The sequence below is a fragment of the Artemia sp. Qi Xiang Cuo genome, chromosome 14 (assembly GCF_049724085.1).
Source record: "Artemia sp. Qi Xiang Cuo chromosome 14, ASM4972408v1, whole genome shotgun sequence".
NCBI classification, from domain to species: Eukaryota; Metazoa; Arthropoda; class Branchiopoda; order Anostraca; family Artemiidae; genus Artemia; species Artemia sp. Qi Xiang Cuo.
In genome coordinates this window covers 4,850,112-4,874,046 of record NC_142807.1, presented here as the reverse complement: position 1 = coordinate 4,874,046, position 23,935 = coordinate 4,850,112, and the positions used below count along the sequence as shown (strand labels likewise).

At 35.5% G+C, this 23,935-nt stretch overlaps 1 protein-coding gene across 1 annotated transcript in view; it reads left to right on the top strand.

Moving 5' to 3' along the window:
- LOC148944060 (epithelial splicing regulatory protein 1-like) overlaps nucleotides 1-23,935 on the top strand; it is a 268,151-nt gene that overhangs the window by 96,380 nt on the left and 147,836 nt on the right. Inside the window, exons 6-7 of the mRNA XM_089100840.1 lie at nucleotides 12,328-12,420; nucleotides 21,513-21,567. Of these exons, the coding sequence (XP_088956966.1) occupies nucleotides 12,328-12,420; nucleotides 21,513-21,567 (148 nt within the window). The remainder of the gene's footprint in view (nucleotides 1-12,327; nucleotides 12,421-21,512; nucleotides 21,568-23,935) is intronic.

Below are 23,935 nucleotides of genomic sequence, written 5' to 3'. Positions count from 1 at the left end.
CCCTAATGTAGACTGAAGTAGTGTGATTTACTTAATTACCGCAAGTTTGCGTTAATTACACTTGCCTCTAACACAAGTTTATTGGATCAACCTATTTTGTGCCCTCCCTAAAAAATCCTGGATCCACCCCTGCCTTATTGCTTTATACTTGGTTTTATTATTTTTTCATTAGAATGGACCTCGACAGTCCGCAGCACATGTGTAATGGAGTGACGCTCTTGGTCTAAAATAACAATCAGTAATGCCATCTATTCTGAGAAAGCGTTTAAATATTCCTCTGTGTAAACTACTGATAAAATATGTAGGTGGGTGAAAAGTTCTGGAAAAATCATTTTTTCTATAATTTTGTTTTTAACTATGTTATTTTCTGTTTAAGAATGTATTTTCTTTTGGTAATACTCTTCTTAACCAAAATTAGATCAGATTTTTGAACGTAATGTGGCTTTTGCTGCATTTTCTTCGCACTTAAGAGATCTTAAGTGCTCTTAAAGAGATCACATAGTAGTGTTTCTTTCTCTTATGGTTTTTGCTCAAATAGGTTTGTTTATTTTTAAAAATTGCCTGAGTCTTATTTTGAATCACTGTAAAACGAAACTCTTGGATCCTTCTGCCAGATTTTTAGGAGACAATAATAAGTTGTATAATTTGCTGTATAAAGCTAAAATAATAATAGTTCAAAATAACTTTGAACGATCTTTGGAAGGAAATTGACTAATAATTGAATAACTATAATAGTAATAATTTAATAATAACTAATAATAATAATTTGGATAATAATAATCGAATAATATAAAATTGATCATTGATTTTCTTTGATCTTTCGAGGAAAGAATTCCATGGAACCCTTCTGAGTTCCGAGATCCTGGAATCTTAATTTTCACAAGCCAGTTTGTAATTATTCTTTATTTAATGCTTATCCAAACTTATAATTATGCTTTGTAAAGAATTCTACATGAAAATATATAAATAAATGGGTAAAAATTTTAGTCAGACGTGAAAAAACTCGGAAACTTCGGAGCTTCACGTCCGGTAACTTTTATCGATGGTGGAAAGAGAGAAAAAAGAAAAAAAATGACTAATCCGCTAAGCATTCGGAAATTTTTTTCGAGACACATATTTTTTCAGGCTCATTTTAGTATAAATATATATTTTGTTATTCTCTTATTTATATTTTCATACCATTTTATATATAAGTGGAAAGACAGTTCAGAGAAAAATGCAAATATGTAATCGAGACCTCCGCTCAGCCGTCCGCTCAAAAAAATAAATAAAAATAAAGATAAAAGTTTACGTTGGACAGTATAAAAATACAAAATCTTAAAAAAACAAACTAAAATAACCGAGACCCCTTCTCAAAGAATTGTGAAAAGACCACTCTATTTTTTCACTGACCGTAATTTTCCTCGTTTTTCTCCGTTGTCCCACGTTTTCTTGTTATGCCATGCTTAGCCAATGGGGTGTCGAAATTATTGACGATTCAACTTTATTTGCTCTAAATTTACCGCGGGTATATTGAACTCGCCCGTTTTTACAATCTGGTTAAAAAAAACTCTAAAAAAAAAGATTTACCCACTTCGCGAGTTTAAAATACATAATATGTACGTAGACTACGTATCTTAACGCGAATACTTCACGGGTCATGGTTTAATTTAAATCATTTTCTGGGGCTAAAACACATAGCTTTTTAGAGAGACAATCCTCCTCTAAACTGCCAAGCATTTGGAAACAATGAAACAAAAATGTAAAATACAAATCATGGTAACATAAGAAATTGATCCTTTCTGGGAACGAACACTTTCCGGTGTAAGACCGATACCACTCTAAACTATCCAACTGACCCTATTTAAATCTTCTATTTTTTCCACTTCCCAAAAAATCCCTATACATTTCAGGGAATTTTTATAATATATGTGTTACCGTGAATGTGCAAAATCTGGTTAATGTCGACATTCGCCGGTGAATGTCCGAAATTCCTTTTTCTCTGCTTGGATTCAATTAGCTTTGCGAGTCAGCTTTTTGAGTCTTACGCAAGCTATGATGGGAAAAGTTAAAGCTAGATTAGTTTAGGTTATGTTAGTTTAGGTTAGATTAGGTTAGGTTAAACTTGGTTATAAATAAAGCTAACCAAACCTAGCCTGCCATCATCAAACCTGGCATTAAATTGAAAAGTTGACTGGCAACGCTGACTAATTCCAAGGAGGCAAAAGGTTATTTCGGACATTCACCGGTGAATGTCGACATTCACGAATTTTGAACATTCCGGTGTAATGTATACATATGTTGGGTATTCAAACACAATATCTCATGGGCTATGATTTGACATAAATCACTTTCTGAAGCTAGAGAGCCAAGTTTTTTTTTCAGTGACAATGCTGCTCAAGACAGTCAAGTAGTTGGATGCAGAGAAACAAAAATTGATAACTAAAAATTGAGTGCCTTATGTTTATTCAACGGTTTAAAGTGATTTTTTTTTCATTTCGTACGTTTTTTTTTATTTTTTTGGCAGTATTTTTTTTTGTTATACTTTAATTCATATTATGCTATGCTTGACTAAAATCACTGGTACTCTTGCAATATATGGGCCTTTACAAGGAAACCAGTCACGAAAAACCCTTTTTTGACGGGTTAACCGCTACAGAGTAATACAATGATAGCATGGTTTTCATTGCGTATACGATATTTAAACTGTTGCTTTTTGGTTGTTTAGGGGGGGGGAGTACCTCGGTTAGGTTAGGCTACGTATTTAATATATGCTATGCTTTACCCCCCCCCCCCCAATGTGCAAATATATAGTCCAAACTTGTTTCTAAACTATCATATATTCATCCTATTTTATTTCATTAGCATTAACCAAACTTGACTTTTTAGAAAGGCCCATATAATGCAAGAGTACCAAATCACTTTCTGGGGCTAACAACACATGGCTTTTTATAGAGAAATTCCTCCTCAAATCTGCCACTTTTAAGATAAAATCTATTCGTAATTTAGAATGTTTTTTTTTTTATTACAAATGAGTCATTCTTGACGATAATGTCTAAAAGTAAAACTTATCCCCCTCCTCCTTCCAATGTGATATTTTATATCTGTTTCAAATCCTATCTAAGTAATATTTTATTTTAAATGCATTATATTCCTTATAGCCTTCAACCCTCGATCCTTAGGGTATAAACGCATAACAATAACAATACCCATCCTTCTTCTGAACATCTAGGTATGATAAGAACATTAGTCTTAGTTATATTTACATAAAGGCCATCGGCGACACAAAAGCTATAATCTTATGTCACTTAAATGATCAATCTTTTTTTCAAAGTAGCATTTCTGATTTCTTTATCGGTACACAATGTATTATACTGTCCCATTCAAAAATGATAGGTAATGGGCATCTGAACTGGTTATTTAATTGGTGTGATCTATAGTAGGGGATAATTAAAAATTTATTAAGATTTTTATTAGTTTATTAAAGATTTCGAAAGAATCCATGCAGATTCTATAGAGGACGCCGTCTCTTTTAGATTTTAGCAGTGGCGGATCCATGGGTGGCAAGGGGGCGCGAGCCCCCCCCCCCTAACGTAGTCTACAGTAGTGTAATATACTTAACTAACGCAAGTTTGCGTTAATTAAACTTGCTCCTAACGCAAGTTTATCGGATCAACCTATTTTGCGCCCTACCCTAAAAAAAAATTCTGGATTTTAGTATTATAAACTTCCCTACTAACGAAGATATAACATTAGTTTAAGCGTGTTAGTTGGTTTTTCTCCCGTCAATAGCTTTGGTTGACACATTGGAATTTACTTAGTATTTATTGTTGGAATATAGTTCATTGGAATTTAAAAGCAGTGTAGGTATGTAGGAAAGGAAACGTAGAGAATATTAAAATGGACCAATAGTATATTACAAAATACAGCCTAAGAGCTTGCAAAGTCTCTAAGTCCATAAGTAGCGAAAAGTCGAAAAACATAAGTTAGAAAATAATATATATTTGTAAATACTTCTGGTTTTATATAGATTGCAAAAAAAAATCTACAATTTTTTTCGTTTAGATTGCAACATTATATATAGTAGGCTCTCATTTTTACGAAAGAGTGACTAATAAGAAAAAAATTATCCCCCCCCCTGTAAAATGGATGTAATGGAAAGATGGGCCTTCAAAATACACAGCCTATTATTAAATATTTTTGAACATTACACAGCTTTAGTGAAATAATACTGTACATGTCCCTTTAGGCCCATGCCCTTTCCTCCGAATTCTGAGATTTTTCACTTTGTAAGCTATTTCTCGCGTTTTTCCTTATAATTCGTATATTTTTGAATTTTTTATGTTTGTACCTCCTAAGAATACTGGGCTTTACCCCACAATGAAATAAATTCCTGTGCTATAGAATGACTTATAGACACTTCTTTTGTTTTTTCATGCAAAATTTATGATTTCCTTATCTATTTGTAATGTATTATATTGTCCCATTCAAAGTGGATATTAGTTGTTATAAATAATAGATTTGATCTTTAAGTAGAGGTTATTGACAGTAGCGTAATTTCGTCAAAATCCTGGGGGGGGGGCAGAGTTGGAGCCAATTTTCCCAAATCAGGTGAAAATGACCGTGAAAACTGAAAAATGAGTCATATAGTACCATAAAGATATAATAAAAATATATATTTAGTAATTAGTAAAGATATACTAAAAAAAAACTGACCCATTTCTGTGGATGCTTGAATTATGCAGGCTATCTTAGTCTTGACAGGTTTTTGAAGAAATTAAATTTCGGCTGGGGGCGGGGGAACTGGTTTGTTGGGGGGTGGCAAACTGAGGTCTGGGAGGGGCAGTTTCCCCCCTATTCCATAGAAATATACGTCCCTGGTTATTGGTCTTTTTTTCCTCAAGGTTTTTTTACTAGTAAGGATAAGGACATAAACTCCTCTCGGGATAGCATTGGGAAGGCCAAGTATTAAATTAGATGAAGTCCAGAAGTGTAGCTTTACCGACACAGGCTCCAGAAGTTTAGTTACTATTGTAAACAATTAAAAGACCAATTTACTGATGAAATTGAATTTTTTTTTCCAAAATTTGGTGATTAAATTTGAAAGCAATGAGCGAGACAAAGCATGTTGGATGGTCACAATTGTTTAAAAAATTTTATATTCAATGAAACTTCTTTTTTGCGTCGTATATGCCACCAATTGTCGTAAAAAGGGTAGTTTTGTTTCTTTAACCTTCAAAAAATCGTTTCAATTCAAATATACTCCAAAAATTTATCAGAAATTTTTCCAAATGGAAAATTGCTAACTTGACCCGGAGTTGGTCTATTCAATAGATTTTTGCCCGTATCAAATAAAATTTGTGAAACTTACTACCTAGACCCAGAGTCTATATTTGGCATCAATATGAGGTGTAGCCTGTTCCGGTTTCGTCCCAATCTTCATTCACTCCGGCCACTTCTAACATTGGTTTCGGTTGTCTTGAAATCTCAAATTTGTCTCGGTTTTCCCCGTGTGACCAGTTCAGTCTCGAGCAAAAGTCTGCTAATGACATGACTGATCTATCGGCGAGTGTGGTAAACATTAGGGCCGTTTTTTCAATGTGCTAAGATCTTGCATCTTTTGTCAGAAAACGCTTAAAAGTGAAATCTTTGAACTAAGATCTATCTTTTGTAGTTTTCATGCAAACATCTTTCATAATTCTGCTCTGATCAGCGGTCTGAGAACAATAATGAGTATATCATCAAAGTTCTCTCATCATTGTTCTATATGGCAGAAAGATGGCGTCTTTCACGCTTTTCGTTAACATCAGTGAGCTGTAAGGTTTTAGAACAAAGATGAGTTAAAAAACGATAATCTTTGCACAAAGATGAAAGACCTTAGATGTAAGATCTTAGTGCTAAAAAACGGTTCTATTTTCAGCAGTATGTTTTCATCCAGTATAGAGTTTTGTTCGGCACTTTTCTAATCTCTTTAGTATTCACCTTGCCTTGCCCAATAGATTTACATCCTCGTTACTAACTAATAACGTATTTGGCATTAGTGGACAAATAAGTTGTGTCAACCTTGAATCGGTATCGGTATTAAGACTTCTTTCTTGCGAAATTGCTTAGGTTTTAGTTTGCGCAGATCGATCTCGATTCTTGGTTTCAATACTCCGAATGGGTATATGTGTCCTCTTGTTGTCCCTCTGGTCAGGAAAGGAACTTTAATTAATTTCAATAACAGTTTAGTGATGTACAAATTCTAGAAGTAAGCACCCTTTGGCTATTTTAAGTTATAAGATAAAGAGAAGTTAGGACTATTTTTATTATTATTATTATTTTGTTTTTAATTTAAAAAAATTTTCCTCCTCTCCACTCGGTGACATAATAACCATTCCACTTAAATCTACTTTAACTTTAATGCCATCTACACTAAGTTCAAATCTTCAATTATTTAATTTTTGGGGAGCCAAACATAATTGATTAAAACAAAGTATACTAATACAAATAAACAAACCACAAAATTAACTTTCCCGATTTTATAGGCTGCCTCTCCGTCATAGGGCACCCCTTTCACCGTAGGAATACCTTAATAACATATAGACAAATTATTTTTTTTTTTTTAATCTAGTTCTCAATCAACTATACAACATCCAAAATCCTCCAAACCTTAGCATAACCCCTTACCAACCCTAAGGCGAGTAGGATGCCTCGCTTTACAAATTATTTAGATACCCCATTCTAGTCCTCCTCTAAAATACCCAAAATTACATTACTGAACTCTTTGTATTTCCTTTTGGCCGTTAAAAAAAAGATTTAAAAAATGCAGTTAAGTCATTCCCTTAGCCGTGATTCACTTACGATGAGTTTTGTTTTTGAATTTAGAAGGGAACGACTTGGTAATGATTGTTGAAGAGATACTCTTACCATAAGAGGCAAAAAAACACTATTTAGTGTTTCGATCAAGTACAATAGGCAGACCACGTAATAATGCACTTAAGCTGGATATTAAACATTTTATGGATGACTCTTGAATTTTATAAATTAGAATTATGCTGACTGAGGGTATAGTGTTAGTAACCTGAAGGGTATCAGGGTATAGTAGCCTAATCTTTGCCTTGGTTGGCTTGAATGCTGAGGTCACAGTAATTTACAACTAAATTGGATTAATAACATTAAAGAAAAGAAGAGAATTTACTGTCACTATTTCCACTGTCTCCAAATACATCTCCTATCTCCAAGTATCTCCAACTACAATAGGTAGACTAAATAATAAAAAAAAAACTTAAACTGGATATTAAGCATTAAATAGAATGTTGAATTTTATAAGCTGGAATCACCTTTACTGAGGTTATAGTATTAGTAACCTGATGGGTATCGGGGTATAGTAACCAGATGTAATCTTATTAGATCATGCTTAAAGGTGAAAATCTCATTAGTCATGTTATGGTGGGAGGGATTTACCTACTCTCAACGTTTGGCGTTAGGTATCCCTGAACGCTCGAATTTTTCCAGGGTTGTCCTGAATGATAATTGGCTTCTCTGAAGTATCTCCGAAAATTGACGCTCGTAAATACACGAACGTAACGCGAAATGCAAATTGTTAATTTTTCTTAGTGTTTGTTTTCGAAGAGATGGGTTTCAAGAACCCATCTCTATATTACTCTATATATCTCTCTATCTATCTATATATATATATATATATATATATATATATATATATATATATATATATATATATACATATATCATCTCTATGTATGTAAAAAAGTAACCCGGAGATAATATTTATAGTAAAACCATGCCTTCGTTATGGCTTTTGTAGGCACAGTTGGCCGGATGAAAGTACCTTTTCAGTCATTGTAGTTACTTTTTACTAAAACACGCCACGTCAAGTACGCCTGATTTGCCTTTTGAGCCTTCAAAAGTACCGATAGAGACTGGGGCTGCCAGAAAATGTCAAAAAGCACGGGCGACTTCGCCTTAAAACGCCATTATGAACACATGGCTTAAGAAATAGGAATATTTCAGCCCAAGGAAAGAGCTTTGCACCATGGATTACCCGACACGGTATCCTTGGTATACGCCCTGGCCCTCTTGGTTTTGTCGTGAAAACGCCCTTGTTGGGACACACGTCCAAAATATGTTTCAAGTTAATCAACATCGTCTACTTTGATTTAAATCTGCTTGTCTCCATCTCAATCAAAACCATATGGCAGTAAACGAGTTGCCACATCCTAACTTTATGTTTTTTGGGTGTGTTTTCCCGAACAAGAATCTTACATATTTTGCAGACTTGTAATTACGTCTTGCATCGTGGTTGTTAGGTGTCAAGGCTGACGAATTTACAGCTTTTCATAGGTAAATTTGCGATTTTTTCTTAGCAGTACAAAAGACTAAATTTTGTTGCATGGAAAAGGCAGGGATTCATATCCATTTGCCATGAACCCGGGACCTTGAACCAAGTAAGGGGTCTGAAACCCCGTACTTATTAAAAAAAAGACTAAAATGGCTTCTCAGACCATTTCTGCTATATTAAAAAAAAGGAAAAAGAGGAAAGACGAGAACCTTTAAAGCTTGTTTTAGTCCTATTGCCAATTTCCTATGAAACTTACTTATTTTGATATACCTATCTCAATGTTTGTTTCTTACTTTACACAAAATCGTCCAAAGAGGTCGTATCCATAGCGACTTTGTCTCTTGGAATTTTTTCGAAAATAAATGGAAATAGTAATAAATTCATAGGTTAATTCATAGCTAAATAATGGAAAACCCTCAAAATTTAGCCATAAAGTTTATCTACCATCTTCTAACCTTTCAAATAGGGGAATACTAGAGATAGGAGCTTCCTGGACATTTTTAGTTCCTTTTAATACCCCATTTTTAGTTCCTTTTATAGCCCTTTTTAATAGTCAAAAGTGATTGGTCAATCATGGTAAATTTGCAGTGGGCCATATAATATAGCTAGGATGAATTTATGTTACAATAAATTATTACTTACTTACTTAGTAGGGCCACTAGTAAAAGCAACCTTTTTTTTTACCCCATTTAAGACTGGGGGTTAAACATATCATACATGATCAACCTTGGGGGCAGTTAGCCAATTTCGTATACTGATTCGCTTTAAGTAGTCGGAGAATGGAGTGAGTGGCATGTTGAACATAGCATAATATCTTGGGTGAGTCAAGGCTAGAGTCAAGGCTCGAAAGAGTCAAGGCTATGCAGGATCTTGGTATATTAAGAAATATATCACTCCTGTTTTTCTTTAGGGCGAAGGGGCAGAAATATTCCTTAGTAAGTGATTGAGTGAATTAAAAGGCTCTTGAAAAATGAATTTTTGTCTAAATAAGATTTTAATTATTAATTTAATAGGATGAATAGTTGATAGATTAAATTGGTATTAAATCAGTAAATTTAGTTTTTATTTGATTGAGGTGTGTTAAGGAAGGAGTTGAGTGGTGAGTGTTAAGTTAGTGGTAGCAGGGTAAATGATGTTGATTTTGTGTTTGGTTTTTAAACCCCTTTTGAGGTTAAAGTTAATTATTTTTTTCTGGATTTGTTAGGTTATCCTTCCTCCATATCATGCTGTGGCATTTGGAGGGGATGTGTTTATGTTGAGCTTTTTGTTAATAATTTATGTTAAAATAAACTATTACTTACTTACTAGGGCGACTAGAGAATACAACTTTTTTTACACCATCTAAGACCGGGTGTTAAACATATCATAAATGATCAACCTTGGGAGCAGACACGTACGCATAAATTTTTAGAAGGGGGAATTGATAATGAGAAAAAATTTTGAGGGGGGGGGACAATAAAAAAATGTTATATGATAATTTGAATAAGAAGTGCCCGGAAATTGAAGAAAATTCATGAGGAGTAGGGTGGGAGGAGAAGCCCTGAGACACCTACGTACTTCCCTGATTAGGGGGAGATAACATCTCTTTAATTCATAGATTCATCCCTTTGTGCGTTGTTGCATGCAGTACATCATATACCTCTCCCTGTGTTACGTATATTGTGTCTTTAAACCTGTAATTATAAAAGTTATTTGTGACCTCTCCATTAGCACTATATACCCAACAAAGCAAATTAATTTCTTATTAACGACAAATATGTACTTGTCAGACCAACATGCTACCATGTACATTCACATTTAGGAACAGAAGTCCCCGTTTAAGATTCTGAACAGATGGTGTAAAATTTCATGCTTCAAATTTAGTATAGAATTTTCGGTTGAAGGCTTGATTTTACCATTATCAGTGAATGACTATAATTTTCATTGATGGGCCACTCTTCTCAATCAATCTTCATTTGTGGCAACAATGTAATGTATGTAGCTTCCTTTTATCGTGGGCTTTTTTCTCAGGTCGATGAACGATTTTATAAGCATTTTAAATCACTGCATAATGAATCACTGCATATGCCTCTTACATACGGTAGTAGATAATTTCGTAAACCCCATTGGTTTAGGTCATTGTGAATTTATGATGGCCTGCCATAACAAAAATCAAGAGGAAAGAAAAGAGAGAATGGAGAGAAAGGAGAATGGAGTTTTATAAGGTCAACGAAAATACTGGATGCAACAAAACGGATATTTTGAGAAGACAACTACTTCTCTTTTTCAGCAATATTAGAGAAAGTCAAAAATCTTTTTATATTTTCTAAAGCTATTTTTATTCAAAATTCAAAATTATTTTGAATGTATTAAAAAAATCAAAATTATTTTGAACGCTTATTATTTTCGCTTTATTTAACAAATAGTGTAACATTTTATTATTCAACTAAATTATTTTGTCTCCTAAAAACCCATACAAAGTCAATTTTTTTAAACTTTCTAATATTGCTCAAGAAGAGAAGCAGTTGTCTTCTCGAAATATCTGTTTTGTTGGATCCAGTATTTTTGTTGGCCTTATAAAACCTCATTCTCGCTTTTCCTCTCACGGTAGGCCTAGCATGATCTAGATCAGTGGTTCCCAACCAGTTTTGGGCCATGCCCTACCTAGGCATTTTTAAATCCTGACGCCTCCCTCGTGATATTTGAATTTTGTGTTATTCAAAATTTTACTTGTATTCATCTGAAGGAAGCTTAAAAGCCGTTAACTTGTTGTTGTTGTTTTGTTGTTGTTTTTGGGGGGGGGTATCGTCCTCTAGGCATATTTCATACTAATGAAAAATATTGCCTGAATATAACACTCTTTTATACAACGTATAACGTCATTGCAATACTATCATGTCTCTTTTGCTCTTTAAATGCCTTTGAATGTGACGTCATTCACATGAAAAGGTTTATTTTCAAAATCAAGGCTCTAAAGAATAATCAGGCAAAGGGGCACGTCCTGCCTATGACCCATAAAAACGCCCCACTGGTGGGGCCTGCGCCCCACGCTTGGAATCACGGATCTAAATGATCGTTTTATGTTCATGCTAATTAAACTCAGATTTGACTGTCTTTTCTTCCAATTCAAAATTCCTCTAAATACGTTTTTTATCGTATTGGTGGACAGCTAAACTAAGATTAAATGCCAAGAAAAAGTGGGATAGAGAATCGGAAAAAATTAAAAGAGGCGAAAAATAATAAGTTTCTGAATTTCGCTACCTTAGAGCGAAATTATCTTATTCCGTAAGAAACCTTAGTTTTGGAGGTCTTCTGTCAGTATGCATATTTTTGTTACGCTCTTTTGAATGGTCTGTGTAGGGACTCAGTACGGCCCTCTGTCTGTGGTCAGCATCAGAAAATTATGCATTATCATAATCGATGTCAATTTCAAAATTATCATAAGAGCGAATTTTTTCTTATCCTGATTCCTGCTTATATATTTCTTCTACCCATTATCAGCCAAAGAGAAAATTAAGCTGGTGCAATTTCGCTCGAGTATGGAACGTTCAAAATATTCAGTCACGTTTTTCTCGGAAAGTTTTCGGCTTGCAGGGGCGGATCTCCAGCGTTTTTTTTTTGTATTTTTTTAGGGGGGGGGGCAAGAGATGTCCACATCCGGATAATCAAGGGGCATTGGATATATAATATTTTTTTACACATTATTGGGGGGGGGGGAGACTGTCCCCCCTTGCCTCCTCTCCCCCCCAAACGACACCCCTGTTTTCGAGCAGTTGGATAATTTCAATTTCTGACACTTGAAGCTGAAATCTCCTCGTATTGCACTCTTTCGAATTTTAAAAGACTGGATAGAGTGCACAGAGCAGAAGTTCTAAAAAAGATCAAGTTCTAAAATTAAAGTTTAATTTTAGTTTAAATATTTAATTAAAGTTTTCCCTTTCTATTTTATAGCATTTCAATTTTGAAGACAAGTGTTCCTTCTTTTCCTTTTTTTATTTGGAAATATTTCCTTAACCACAATTGTATAGATTTGTCTTTAGAATCTGATCCTTCGCCCTGTGATGCTGTACTTAGAGATGCCAAAGATATGGGAAGAATTTTAATTACTTTGTTAGAGTTAGGTGAGTAATTTTTTTCTGTTTTCCTATTGTAGTTTTGTCTCCATTGTTTTTTACTTTTCTTTTTCGTCAGGCTTTTTTTTGCTGCTGTTTTTTCCAATTTGCTAGTTTGTCTTCCTGTTTCTTTGTTTTTCTGCTGTTTTTGCTATTTTATATATCGAGTAAAATATAGAACACGAAATATCATTATTATTATTATAAGTTTGAGAGACTAGAGCTCACGTAAGGGTGCCAAGTCATGAAAATGTAGAGGGGACAAATTGTATCTTTCTTCAAAATTTCAGAGGGGGGGGGGATTTTGTTCTTTTTTTCTATTTTTCAACAAATATATCAGAAAAAAAGTTATTTTTTAACGGAAATACCAAAAAAGGTATTTTTCAAAATCTAGAGTGAGCAAAGAATCTAGGGGGGGGGGGATAAATTCACCAACCTTATATTTATCCTTAGTAAGGCCAACGGTAACCCTCCTTAAAGTGCATGGAGCCAACGCCATATGACACCCTAAACATTTGTGCTCTGGAGACGTGATACAAATCCCTGCAAAGCTCAGATTGTCAATTGAAGCAGTATCTTGAAATTGACGGCAGATCAAGCATCTAGGAGTTCTAGAACGCCAATTTGGACGTGGATATCAAAGCAAACTACTCTTCAGGCATGTTTCAAAAAATAAATATAAAATTTTAACATATATGCCATGTCTAAATATATCTATGTCCAAATATCAGATTAAAAATATGTCAAATATATCTTACTTTTCCTTATGTCTATTATATACATGTCTATTATGTCTATTATATTATGTATATTATGTCTTATTATATACAAATATTCTTTGGATTAAAAATGTATGAAATAAAAAATTCTTTCCAGCATTATATATTGCTGCTTGACAAATTACATCGGAAAAGCAAATTTCGCAGAAATTGTTCGATTGGAGTATGCTCGTAAATATCGCTGCTTTAGGCTGCAGCCCTTGGAGTCAATTTTCTTTTGTCAATTTTATTCCTCTTGCATATAAATTTTGGTACTCCTGTACTAAACGGACTCCTTTATATACTGCAATGGAAACCAGTCACGAAAAATCCCAGTTTATGACGGGATAATTCAAGACACCACTATAGAGTAATACAATGATATCGTGGTTTTCATTGCGAATATTATATTTGAACTATTATTTTTCGGAGTTTAAAGGAGGGGGAAGGTACCCCGGTTAGGTTAGGTTATGTATTTAATATATGCTATGATTTACCCCCCCCCCCTCCCCCTAATGTGTAATTATATAGCCCGAATTTGTTTATAAACTATTATATATTCATACTATTTTATTTCATTAGCATTAACCAAACTAACAGTATACAAAAGAGTCCGTTTAGTACAGGAGTTCCTAAATTTTAATGTCATTTCATATTTATCCGCGCAAATTTTTTCGTTAGGATTTAGTATTATAATATAGTTATACTAGTCGCTAATAGGTTTCTTTTTTTTGTAGTTTTACTTTATATAAAGAGATAATGTTTGCGGAAAGAGATTCTTTATGTTGTGTTTATGTCCTATCTTTTACTGAATTCTTTGCCAGTGACCTTAACATACTAAAGAAGTCTGGATGGATCGTTAAGAATGCCATCTATAACAGCAATCCCAACATATTGCTAGCAAAACCTAGACGGATTGTTTAGGATGCCATCTACACTAGGGTTATTTCTTGAATTTAGCATTTTGTACTTCTGAACGCTTATATTTAGGTTACATTTATGATGCTAGATAATTCTAGTTCAGTTAATTTCAATTATTTTAAATATAATTTATTTGGATCGTAGTTCTAATTAATTATAATTAAAATTAATTTCACTTAATTTCGTTACCACGTTTGGTAACCACGGACCGTTTAATTTTTTTCCAGTAACCTCAACATTTTGCTAACAAAAACCATAATAATAATAGTAATCATTTTTATTACCCACCAAAAGCATAAAAAATTTACCGAAGGGAGTACGAAGAAAAGAAACAAGAAAACGATCACACTAGCCTAGATATACACAACAATTCACGCAATTGCATAAAAATAAAGCTGTGTTTTGGATTCTGTGAATTACGGAAAGCTATCAATCGTACCGATGCAGTGAGATTCGGGTTAGCCATTTCATATCTACCGATAATCATTCGATTGCGAGTTCAAATTGAGATTTGATTCCGAGCAAAAACTCCGCGTACTTGTAGAAAACCCTACGAATTATTTTTATTGTTATCATTATTCTCCATAAACTGCCTCCAGAAAGGCATTAAAGACAGTGTATGTGGAATCACAAACCCGTTATAAAGGTGGACCAACACAGCGCGGTTATAGAGAGCCTTAGCTCTTATCAGCCTTCCATAATTGCTTTTAACCTTAGAACTAAAATGTTCAGGAAGCGCAGCGCGAGTACTTAAATCTGTATGGATCATCTAGAGTGCCATCTATAGTAGGAATATTTCTTCAATTTAATTTTTTTGTATTCTAAAATTATTTAACCACTTATCTATAGATTACATTTACGGCATTAGTTAATTCTACTCAAATTGTCTTCAATCAATTTCAGTAATAATTTAATTAGATCCAATTAACGAATACATGATTGATTCTAATTGTAATTAATTCTAATGAATTGTTTTCCTTCATGGCGCTGGTTAATTTTATCAGTATTGATCATGGCTGTTAAAATATAGGAGCAAATGTGCAAGGGCCTGACTGCTTCGAGCCTCTGAATTAATAAATTGTATTATAACATATAAAAAAAATATACTTATTGAAAACCAGTTATTGAGTTATGACTTCAGTTTTTATTTAAATTACTTCTGACTGAATATTAAACAAAACAGCTGTTGAGTTAAGGATTAAGGTTAGTTCTCCTTAGTTCCTTGGTGCGGTTTTGCCCTTGCTTAGTATATACCTTCATAGTCCATGTAACAAACGAAATCTAACGTGTTACGCTCATTTAACGTAGATTAAACACATTCAACAAGTTTAACATATATTAAATGAAACACGAACACACGGTGGTGGGTCCAGGATTTTTTAGGGGGGGGGGAGGTAAAAATAGGTTGATCCGATCAACGTGCATTAGAAGCAAGTCTAATTGACGCAAACTTGCGTTAATTAAATAAATTACACTGCTTTAGACTATGTTAGGGGGAGGCGCCCCCCCCCCTCCCTCCCCCCGGATCCGTCACTGCGAACACAATTAAACACAAATTAAGCACAATTAATAAAAATTTAAAAGGATAAATAAAATTTAACAAACAAAAACCGTTGTCTAAAATGCTAAGCGTAATTGGTGTATGTTTCGAATTTTACCTAAAAATTTAATTTTTCGTGATTTTATTTAGGTTTTTTCATCTAATTGTTAGTATTGTCCAGAACCCTAAAGAGACTGGAGAAAAAATACAGATATTCATTTTGGGGTATCCAAATTTTGAAAAATCGGTGAACTGTATTATAAAATAACGGCAGAAATTCGAATATTTTCTGAGACTACGAGGCGGGATAACCCATCCCCACCCTTTTAGTGACTCCCCCCTATGTACCTGCCCGGCTTAGGAGGGGGTGGGGATATTTCAGTATAATGTATTTGTATAACGTAGTTCCGATGCATCATGTATTTCCTATCAGTCGGACAAGTCGGTTAGTTTTACTTCACAAAAATATTATATATTAAATATATTATATTATATATTAAATACATTGTGTTATTAAAAATATTATATTATAATATTTTCCTGTAGAAAATTCAGTTAGCAAAAATAAATTAGGAAAAAGAATAAGTAATACTAACTAAATAATAATAATAATAATAATTTATTTTTAACCCGCTAAGGTAACAAAAGCGGAGTATAAATAAAAGAAAAGAAAAAATACATACAAATCTACTAAATACACAGTAAAGACACTAAATCAATGAAGGAGGCGTACAAACCCATGATGAGCTGGGAGAGCCTTCACTGTATGGGGGAGTTTGTCAGCAAGCTCAACTAGCTTTTCAGTTATATCAGGAAGCCCAAAAACTGAGACAAGGTTACGGTTCCGGTACCACGGAGGCAAATACAGTAGAAAACGCGAGAACCGAAAATAATAAGAACGTAATGACCGGGTTTTTTTTTTCGCCCAAGAATGGGATAAACACCAGAAAGGAACAAAATTGAATGATCAGTAAAAACAGAATACAATTTAGCAAGGGTCTTCCTACTGTATTTCCCCCGATTGGCAACAATTTTGGAGTAAGATACTTGGATCTTTTTCTTACAATTCGCCACGGCTTGTTCTCGGAGAGATTTAAGATTATTAGCAATGTTTATACCCAACCACCGAAAAGAAGAGACACATGGGACAGAAAAAGAAGCGCAATCTAAAGGCGAGTTACAATTACTGTTAAACGAAAGATATTCACATTTAGAAAAATTCAGTGATAGACCAATCTTACTAAGGTTTGTTGCAACTGTAGATACAGAAACAGAAAGACCTTTTCTAGTCCTACTAATTAGAAGTATATCATCAGCATACGCTATGTAAGAAAGATTAATCGCCTGAAAAATACAAGTGTTTGGGATAGAAGATAAAACAGAAGAAATGCAAAGTTTAAAAATAGAAGGGGAAAGGACAGCACCCTGTCTGACACCACGCCGAACCGGAATTTTAGAATCGGAAATAACCCCTTCAGCTTTTATTCGTAGAAAAGAATTGGCATACCAATAACGAAGGAGAGAAACCAGAGAAAGATTAATCCCGTGACTAAAAAGGGAAAACAGAGCTTGTGAGTGGACGACGCTGTCAAAAGCCTTGGAAAGGTCCAAGGCGCAAAGATGGAGTTCATATTCCTTTTTAGTCGCATCGATAAGAAGATTAATTAGAACTCGATGGGCTTGCTGGCACCCTACCCCAGACGAAAAACCAAGCTGATTTTCGCCAAAATGTGCACTCGATATGGACGGAAGAAGAACATATTCAAAAACTTTACTAAGATTGCATGACACAGTTATTGGCCGATACGACGAGCAATCGCTAGGAGGTTTCCCTCTTTTAAGAATTGATGTTACCGACCCACATAGGAAGCTATCCGGTACCGAAGACGCACACAAGCACATTTGGAAAAGCAACTGCAGGTGTTGAAAAAGAAGTGGGCAATCAACTTTTAAATGGTTGGCAGAAATGCCATCACAATCGAGGGAATTTGATTTCAACCTTTTTACTGCCTGCTGAACCACAGAGAGCTCGACAGGCAAAATCTGAGTTTGGCTCAGCGATACGGGAAGTGCGGCAATGAGAAGTTTCGAAAAAACCGAATGGACATGATAATTCACTGAACTAAAAACATTACTGTAATAACTATGCCATGCACCGGCACTAATCGGGCTTGTAGCAAAAGAATCATCAAGTTTTTCAGAATTAATTACCTTTTGCCAATCAGATTTACTTAACGGGAAATTCGATATTTTTTATTTAGTCGAGCGCAGGTAATTTTTATATTCTAATTTTGTCTTTTGCTTTATTTGATGAATAACCCCTTCAGACGGACGACCACAAGAAACCCAAATCCGCAACCAAAACTTTGCTTTATTTTTAATCGATTTCAATTCAGGATCCCACGACCACTCCGGTTTACGCGTGTTTCGCCTGACTCACTCCTGTGGTACAGCGGTCAATTCAGCTGTTTTAAGGCAAGATACTAATTTTAGATAATAATCATTTAGAGTATTTTTATCATTTGAAGACTTACAACTAAGCTGTAGAAGGTGGAAAGGAACTTGAATTGTAGCAAGTAGCATAGCTAGCGTAGAAATATACAGCGATAAATTTATCTTATTCCAATTTCGACGGAAAACCCATCTTCGTCCTGCTTGTAAAGCATTACGATTAGTACAAATCGGTATTTGAAAAACAAACGAAATCGGTAGGTGATCTAAATCGCAATGATCTTCATGAACAATTACAGTAGAAACGGGTAGGCCCGGAGAACAAACAACATGATCAATATTACTTTGACTACCGGAATGATGAAGATAAGAATATATACAAGTTTTTTCAACCAGCTTAAACTGCGGCAGCGAATCAAATATCAACTCCGACCGAATATTCGATGACAGCAGGTCAGCGTTAAAGTCTCCAGCGATCAAAAAACGATAACCTTGATTTGAGACGGATTCCAAAAGTTTCTGTAATACACTGCAAGTCTTAGCGAATCTGTTAAGAGACTGAACCGATTTTCTGTCACAAGGCAAGTAAACATTTACAATCACTAAATCGTTAATCCGCACGGCCAAAATGTTAGGATCACTGTGAAAAAGCACAGGCGAGTAGCAAGCAACACTATTTCGGTTCAGTATACAAGCACGCCCACCCGACGGCCGGCCGAACGTAGTTCGTGCCGCCGATACGAAAACGACGTGATTAGCACTTCTTTTTAGCAGGTTTGTATTAGCCGACGATAATAAGTGTTCTTGCAAACAGACAATGTCATAATTACATGCAAGTTCGTCAATAACATGCTCTTTTCTTCTGGTACCATTTATGTTGTACGAGACAGCTGAAAGGGACTGCATCATTTTCGGGCACTACTCTAAACGCGAGACTTGAGCACTGGACATTTCAAACTAAAGGATGTATGATCACCGTTGCAGTTTGCACATTTAGGGCTATTTTGGCAAGGCGTTTCCTTAGTGGCAGTATGATTACCGGCACAACGAGCACATTTATCAACAGGACTGGTGCAATCCTTCATCATGTGATCTGGGGATCGGCATTTGAAGCAGCAACGGGGTACACTGATGAAATCGTACACACGGAATATTTCGTAACCTATTTTCAGGCCGTTCTTGATGGCATTGCCTTTTGCGAATGTATCCGAGAACTCTAGCTTAATTGTTTGTGAAGAGCCGAAACGAGTGGCTTCAGTCACACCAGGGTACGAAATTAGTCCAGCAATGTCAAAATCCTCAGGGATACCTCTAGCAATCCCAAGGTGACGCTTAAGCACAGTTTTAGTGGTAGCACCCGATGCGGCTGCACTAATCGAATTGCAGAAATCCGAAATAACAGATTTCTCAATGTTGACATACAACTTGTCACCTCGTGGGCGGACACTGGAAACTGACTCGTGACCTGACAATTGGTCTAAGAATTCCTTTCGACTTTTGGGGTTGCAAACTGTTTGCGGAAGGTTTGAAACAATCACTGTAGCATGGCTACTCGATAGTGAAGAAGCAGCATCCCCAGGCTGGGGTAGCGGTGGAAAATTGGCTGAATAAGACTCGAACTGATTGGATATAGTTTTTAGATGCAAGTTCAGTTCATTGACTTTCGAGAGCAAAGCCGAGTAAGCCGAAGCCGGGATAACAGGCACTTCCGAAGGGCTTCGAATGACGAAAGTCGGAATTGTAAAACAATCTGAATCACCTTTTCTCAGCATTTCCAAGATATCACCAAGGTGACTAGATGGTGCCTTCGTTCCGGTTCGCTTCTGAAATGGCGCATCAGGATCCAGCTTCAAGCCCAGCCATTTCTTTGCGATCACAATCACTTCGCAATCAAAAAACTCCACTCCAAATCTTTTGATAGTCTCATCATCTATTCCCTCTTCCTTGTTTCGCTGAACTAAATTCAACACGGGCTAATAATGAAAATTCTCACTCTGTTCAAACATCATGACGTAACAAGCTCTAGGCACAGCAGCTTGGGATATTGCGCGCACGACTGACGAATTATGCTTTGTTTGCACATACAAACGCCTCTGAGACTTCAAATGCCTCCGTCCACACAATACTAGGAACAAGGGACGTGTCGGGACCCACTCACCAATTCCCCGCAATTTAAGGGTAACTAAATACCGGCAGGTACATACGGCGCTTGCGGCAGGAACCCTCCCTCTTCTGCTTGTTGTCTAGTATATGTTATCAATCAATATTCTGTTTCGGAAACTACTTTAGAATTTTGGCTTATATTCAGTCAGTACAGTAGGTGGCAACACTGCTCTAAAAATTCGGGCGCACGTTCCACAGCGCAACAATCAAGCTCTGGCAACGCAGCTAGATCTAGAATTCATTTCGGCCATACCGCTGCTGTCCATAAAGAATACAATCCTCTAGGGTAATTAAATGTATCTGTCTGAGTCTCTGTACTTATTAAATCACTAAATCTCAAGGGAATTTATGTTCAGTAAAAATGTCGATAGCCAGAGAATAAATAAGCCGATTAAAAATGTCTGTAGGGAAACACACAGGTTGAAATCTTACTTTATTTAAAAGATTAGTATCCAAAAACAAGGTGTTTACACGACGAACTCTCAAGTGATAACTGACATAGGTCAATATTCAAGCTCACATAACTGATAATGGGACCTAACCAGGGGCGGTAATGAGAAGTGGGCAACTGCCCCTTTTCCCCTAGATTTTTGGAAATACATTTTCGACGTTAAGAAAAAAATCGAAAATAATGCCACCTCACAGATTTTGAAAACTCTTTTTTTTGGTATCTTCCTTCAAAGAAAATATGCCCTTCCCTTCTCCCAGTTTCTGGTGAATTGACGCTCCCTGAACCTAACATTACATCAGCTTAGATTTTTGTAAGATATAATAAGTTATAGAGTAAGCAATTACGTACAATTTTGGTACACGTATTACTGAAAAATAATGTAAAGAATTGGACTTTACAATCCATACTAGCGGTGCTGATCTTCTTTTCATGGCCCCTTCAGCCAATAAGAGCAATTGGGAGTTGGAGGCCAGCCATCCTGTGGTTTCGCACACCCTTGCTGTTCACTTTTCAGACATTTCTCCAGGTACCCATTTAGACCTGATGTAATAACTTATTATTAATTGATTATTATCTTGATATTATAATTGATTAATCATTACATTTTTAATGTAATGTAATATAATGTAAACAACTGTTATTTTTTTTATATTTATTAAAAACCTAAAAGTTTTATACTGTATAATATTTAGACTTAACGGAACTCAAATATTTAAAAAAATTTGATGACTCATCCTTGTTACCATAAACTTCCGCTTTTTATTCATTTTACCTTGATTAAGATGTTTCAGCTTGTTTATAAGCCTTTATTTTGTAGGTTATCATTTTGCTGAACCGGAAACTATAAATCTCCATTTGGAACCTGGAATCTGGTATGTTTATGAAGATTTTTTTAATTAATAATTTGACTATTTTCATAGGGTTTTGATTGTCATCAACACTTTATCCTTATAGTTTTTAAAGCTGAGTTATGACCCGTGATATGCAATTCATAAAATATTTGGTAAATCTGTTTTACCGAAGCATTTTACTGGATCATTCCCAATGTATTAATTCGTGAACTGAAAATGTTGGGACAGAAAACGATGGTGACTTGAAATGAATCAAGCTTGTGCATTTACATATGGCAATGCTAAATTGATAAATATTTTAGGGGGAGGGGCGGGGGAAAATGTGGGCGGCATTTTCAATGAAAATACTCCAATAACAGGTATGTTTTAAAATCTGAGGGATGGGGCACTTGCCCCCTGTACATTGCATTTCTGTTTATTTTTGTGCACTAAAAATGTACTCTTATTAAGGTCAGGAGAGTGTTTTCAAGTACACCTCTTCCCTCCTCCAGGTTACTCTTTTTCAATGAGCTTGGAAATTTTGTATGCTAGTGGAATCATAAGTTAACAATAAAGGTCAAACATACGTGAGGGTTGTCTTGGAAGGAAAAATCTTAGATGCTGAATGGTTTTCTTTCTCCGCAGAGTAGTGAGTGTTAGTGCTTACTGCATTGAGCTGTACAGAGAGTAGTGAGCATTAGTGCTTGCTCGTTTTATGGTGTTTCACAAATCATCGTTTTGCACATTGCCTTGAAAACTACAAGCATTTATATGAAACGAATTGAGGAGCGGCTCCAGGGGGCCGTGGGTACGTGCAGGGCCGTATCGAAGGTTTTTTTCGGGGGGCTGTTACAAAAGAAATTTTTTTTTTTTTTGGGGGGGGGGGGTAAAACTTAAAAAAACATCAAAACTTTGTTCATATTCATTTTTGTAACGTATTTTACAAGTTGGACAAACATTTCGGGGGGGGGGGGCCAAACCCCTACTCCCCGTGGATATGGCCTTGGGCACGTGTACCACCTAAAAGGTCAAATTTTTCTCCAATTACAGGCCTTCAGGAGCAAAAATACCAACAGTAGAGTCCTAGCTTAGTTGGTACCAAACCCAAATTGAATTCTGTATCCACTCCCGATGACGTAGGCCAGGCATACTCAACTCAAAATGGCATGTGGACCAAGTTATATGAAAGAAATATTCCATGGGGTTCAAAAAGAAATTTAAGGTTTCAAAAAAAGGAAAACTTATCTTAATCCCATTGTAAAACATTTTTAAATATTGTTAATTTTGACTATAAGTGCATAATCAACAATTTTTTTAGTAAATAGTTACGGACGCCAAAAAATGTATGTATTTGAGGTAGATCAAAAACACGCGTGTTAGATGATAATAGCAGATTACTTACGTTGTATTAATTCTACGCCATTACGATAGGGTTATGGGTTGGTTTCCTACCCTGAGTTTTTACCTATCGGGATTAACCCTAGTGAATCTTCCCTTTTATGAGAGGACTACAGGTACTACTACTGACAGCCTATTGCTAAACAAATCCACCTGAGTTAAGCACATCTGAGCACGCTCCTCCTCTGCAACACTAGATTAAGAGCTTCAATCTTCACTCCCTCTCATGAAGTTCCTACATCCTTCAAACCTTTTCTTGTGACCACTCCTTCCCATTTGAGGAAGCTGTTTTTTTTTGCCGTAAAACGTTTATTTCCCAACTACCTTAATTTTTCTTCTCTCTAAACTCTTTTTCATACGTGAGCACTGTAATCACCGTGGCTCATTGTATCCTAATCTTAGTTTATAATTTGTCCTTCTATTTTTTCAACTGTGGCAAGTATCCACCATCTATAAATGCGTAAGTCGGATAGCCATACTAGTATAAGTTTCCTAGCCATAAATCTTGTACCAAAGGTGGTGCGTACCAAGTATGATGGAACTGTGCCAAGCCATGTGGGGACTGTGCCACGTGTAGCAGAAATGTGTGGCACGCTCGGCGCTGTGATATGTACGTTTTGTGACAGAAAGAGGGCAACCCATATCATAGGCGAATATGATATGATTCAATTTTTCAGCAAAAACTGGAAACAAAGATTATGTTTTAGTCCTTTGGCAACTGCTGAAATCCCAATGCCTATGCGCGAATTATAGCTTAGTTCATGAACTTGTTCATGAAATAAGCGAGTCTCTGATATTTTTGGATATCGGTAGATTTGATCATGACATCATTTACTTTAATACTGAGCCATCCATTCGTTTTTATATACGTCACAAACCGCCCCCTATAAGTATGAACACCGTATGCGCAAAATCTCAGGATTTAAAATTCAAAAGTTTTTTTTTGTTTTTTCACGTCCAGCTGTGATCACGTATTTATAGAACACGTGTTGCTAAATTTGTATGTGATATT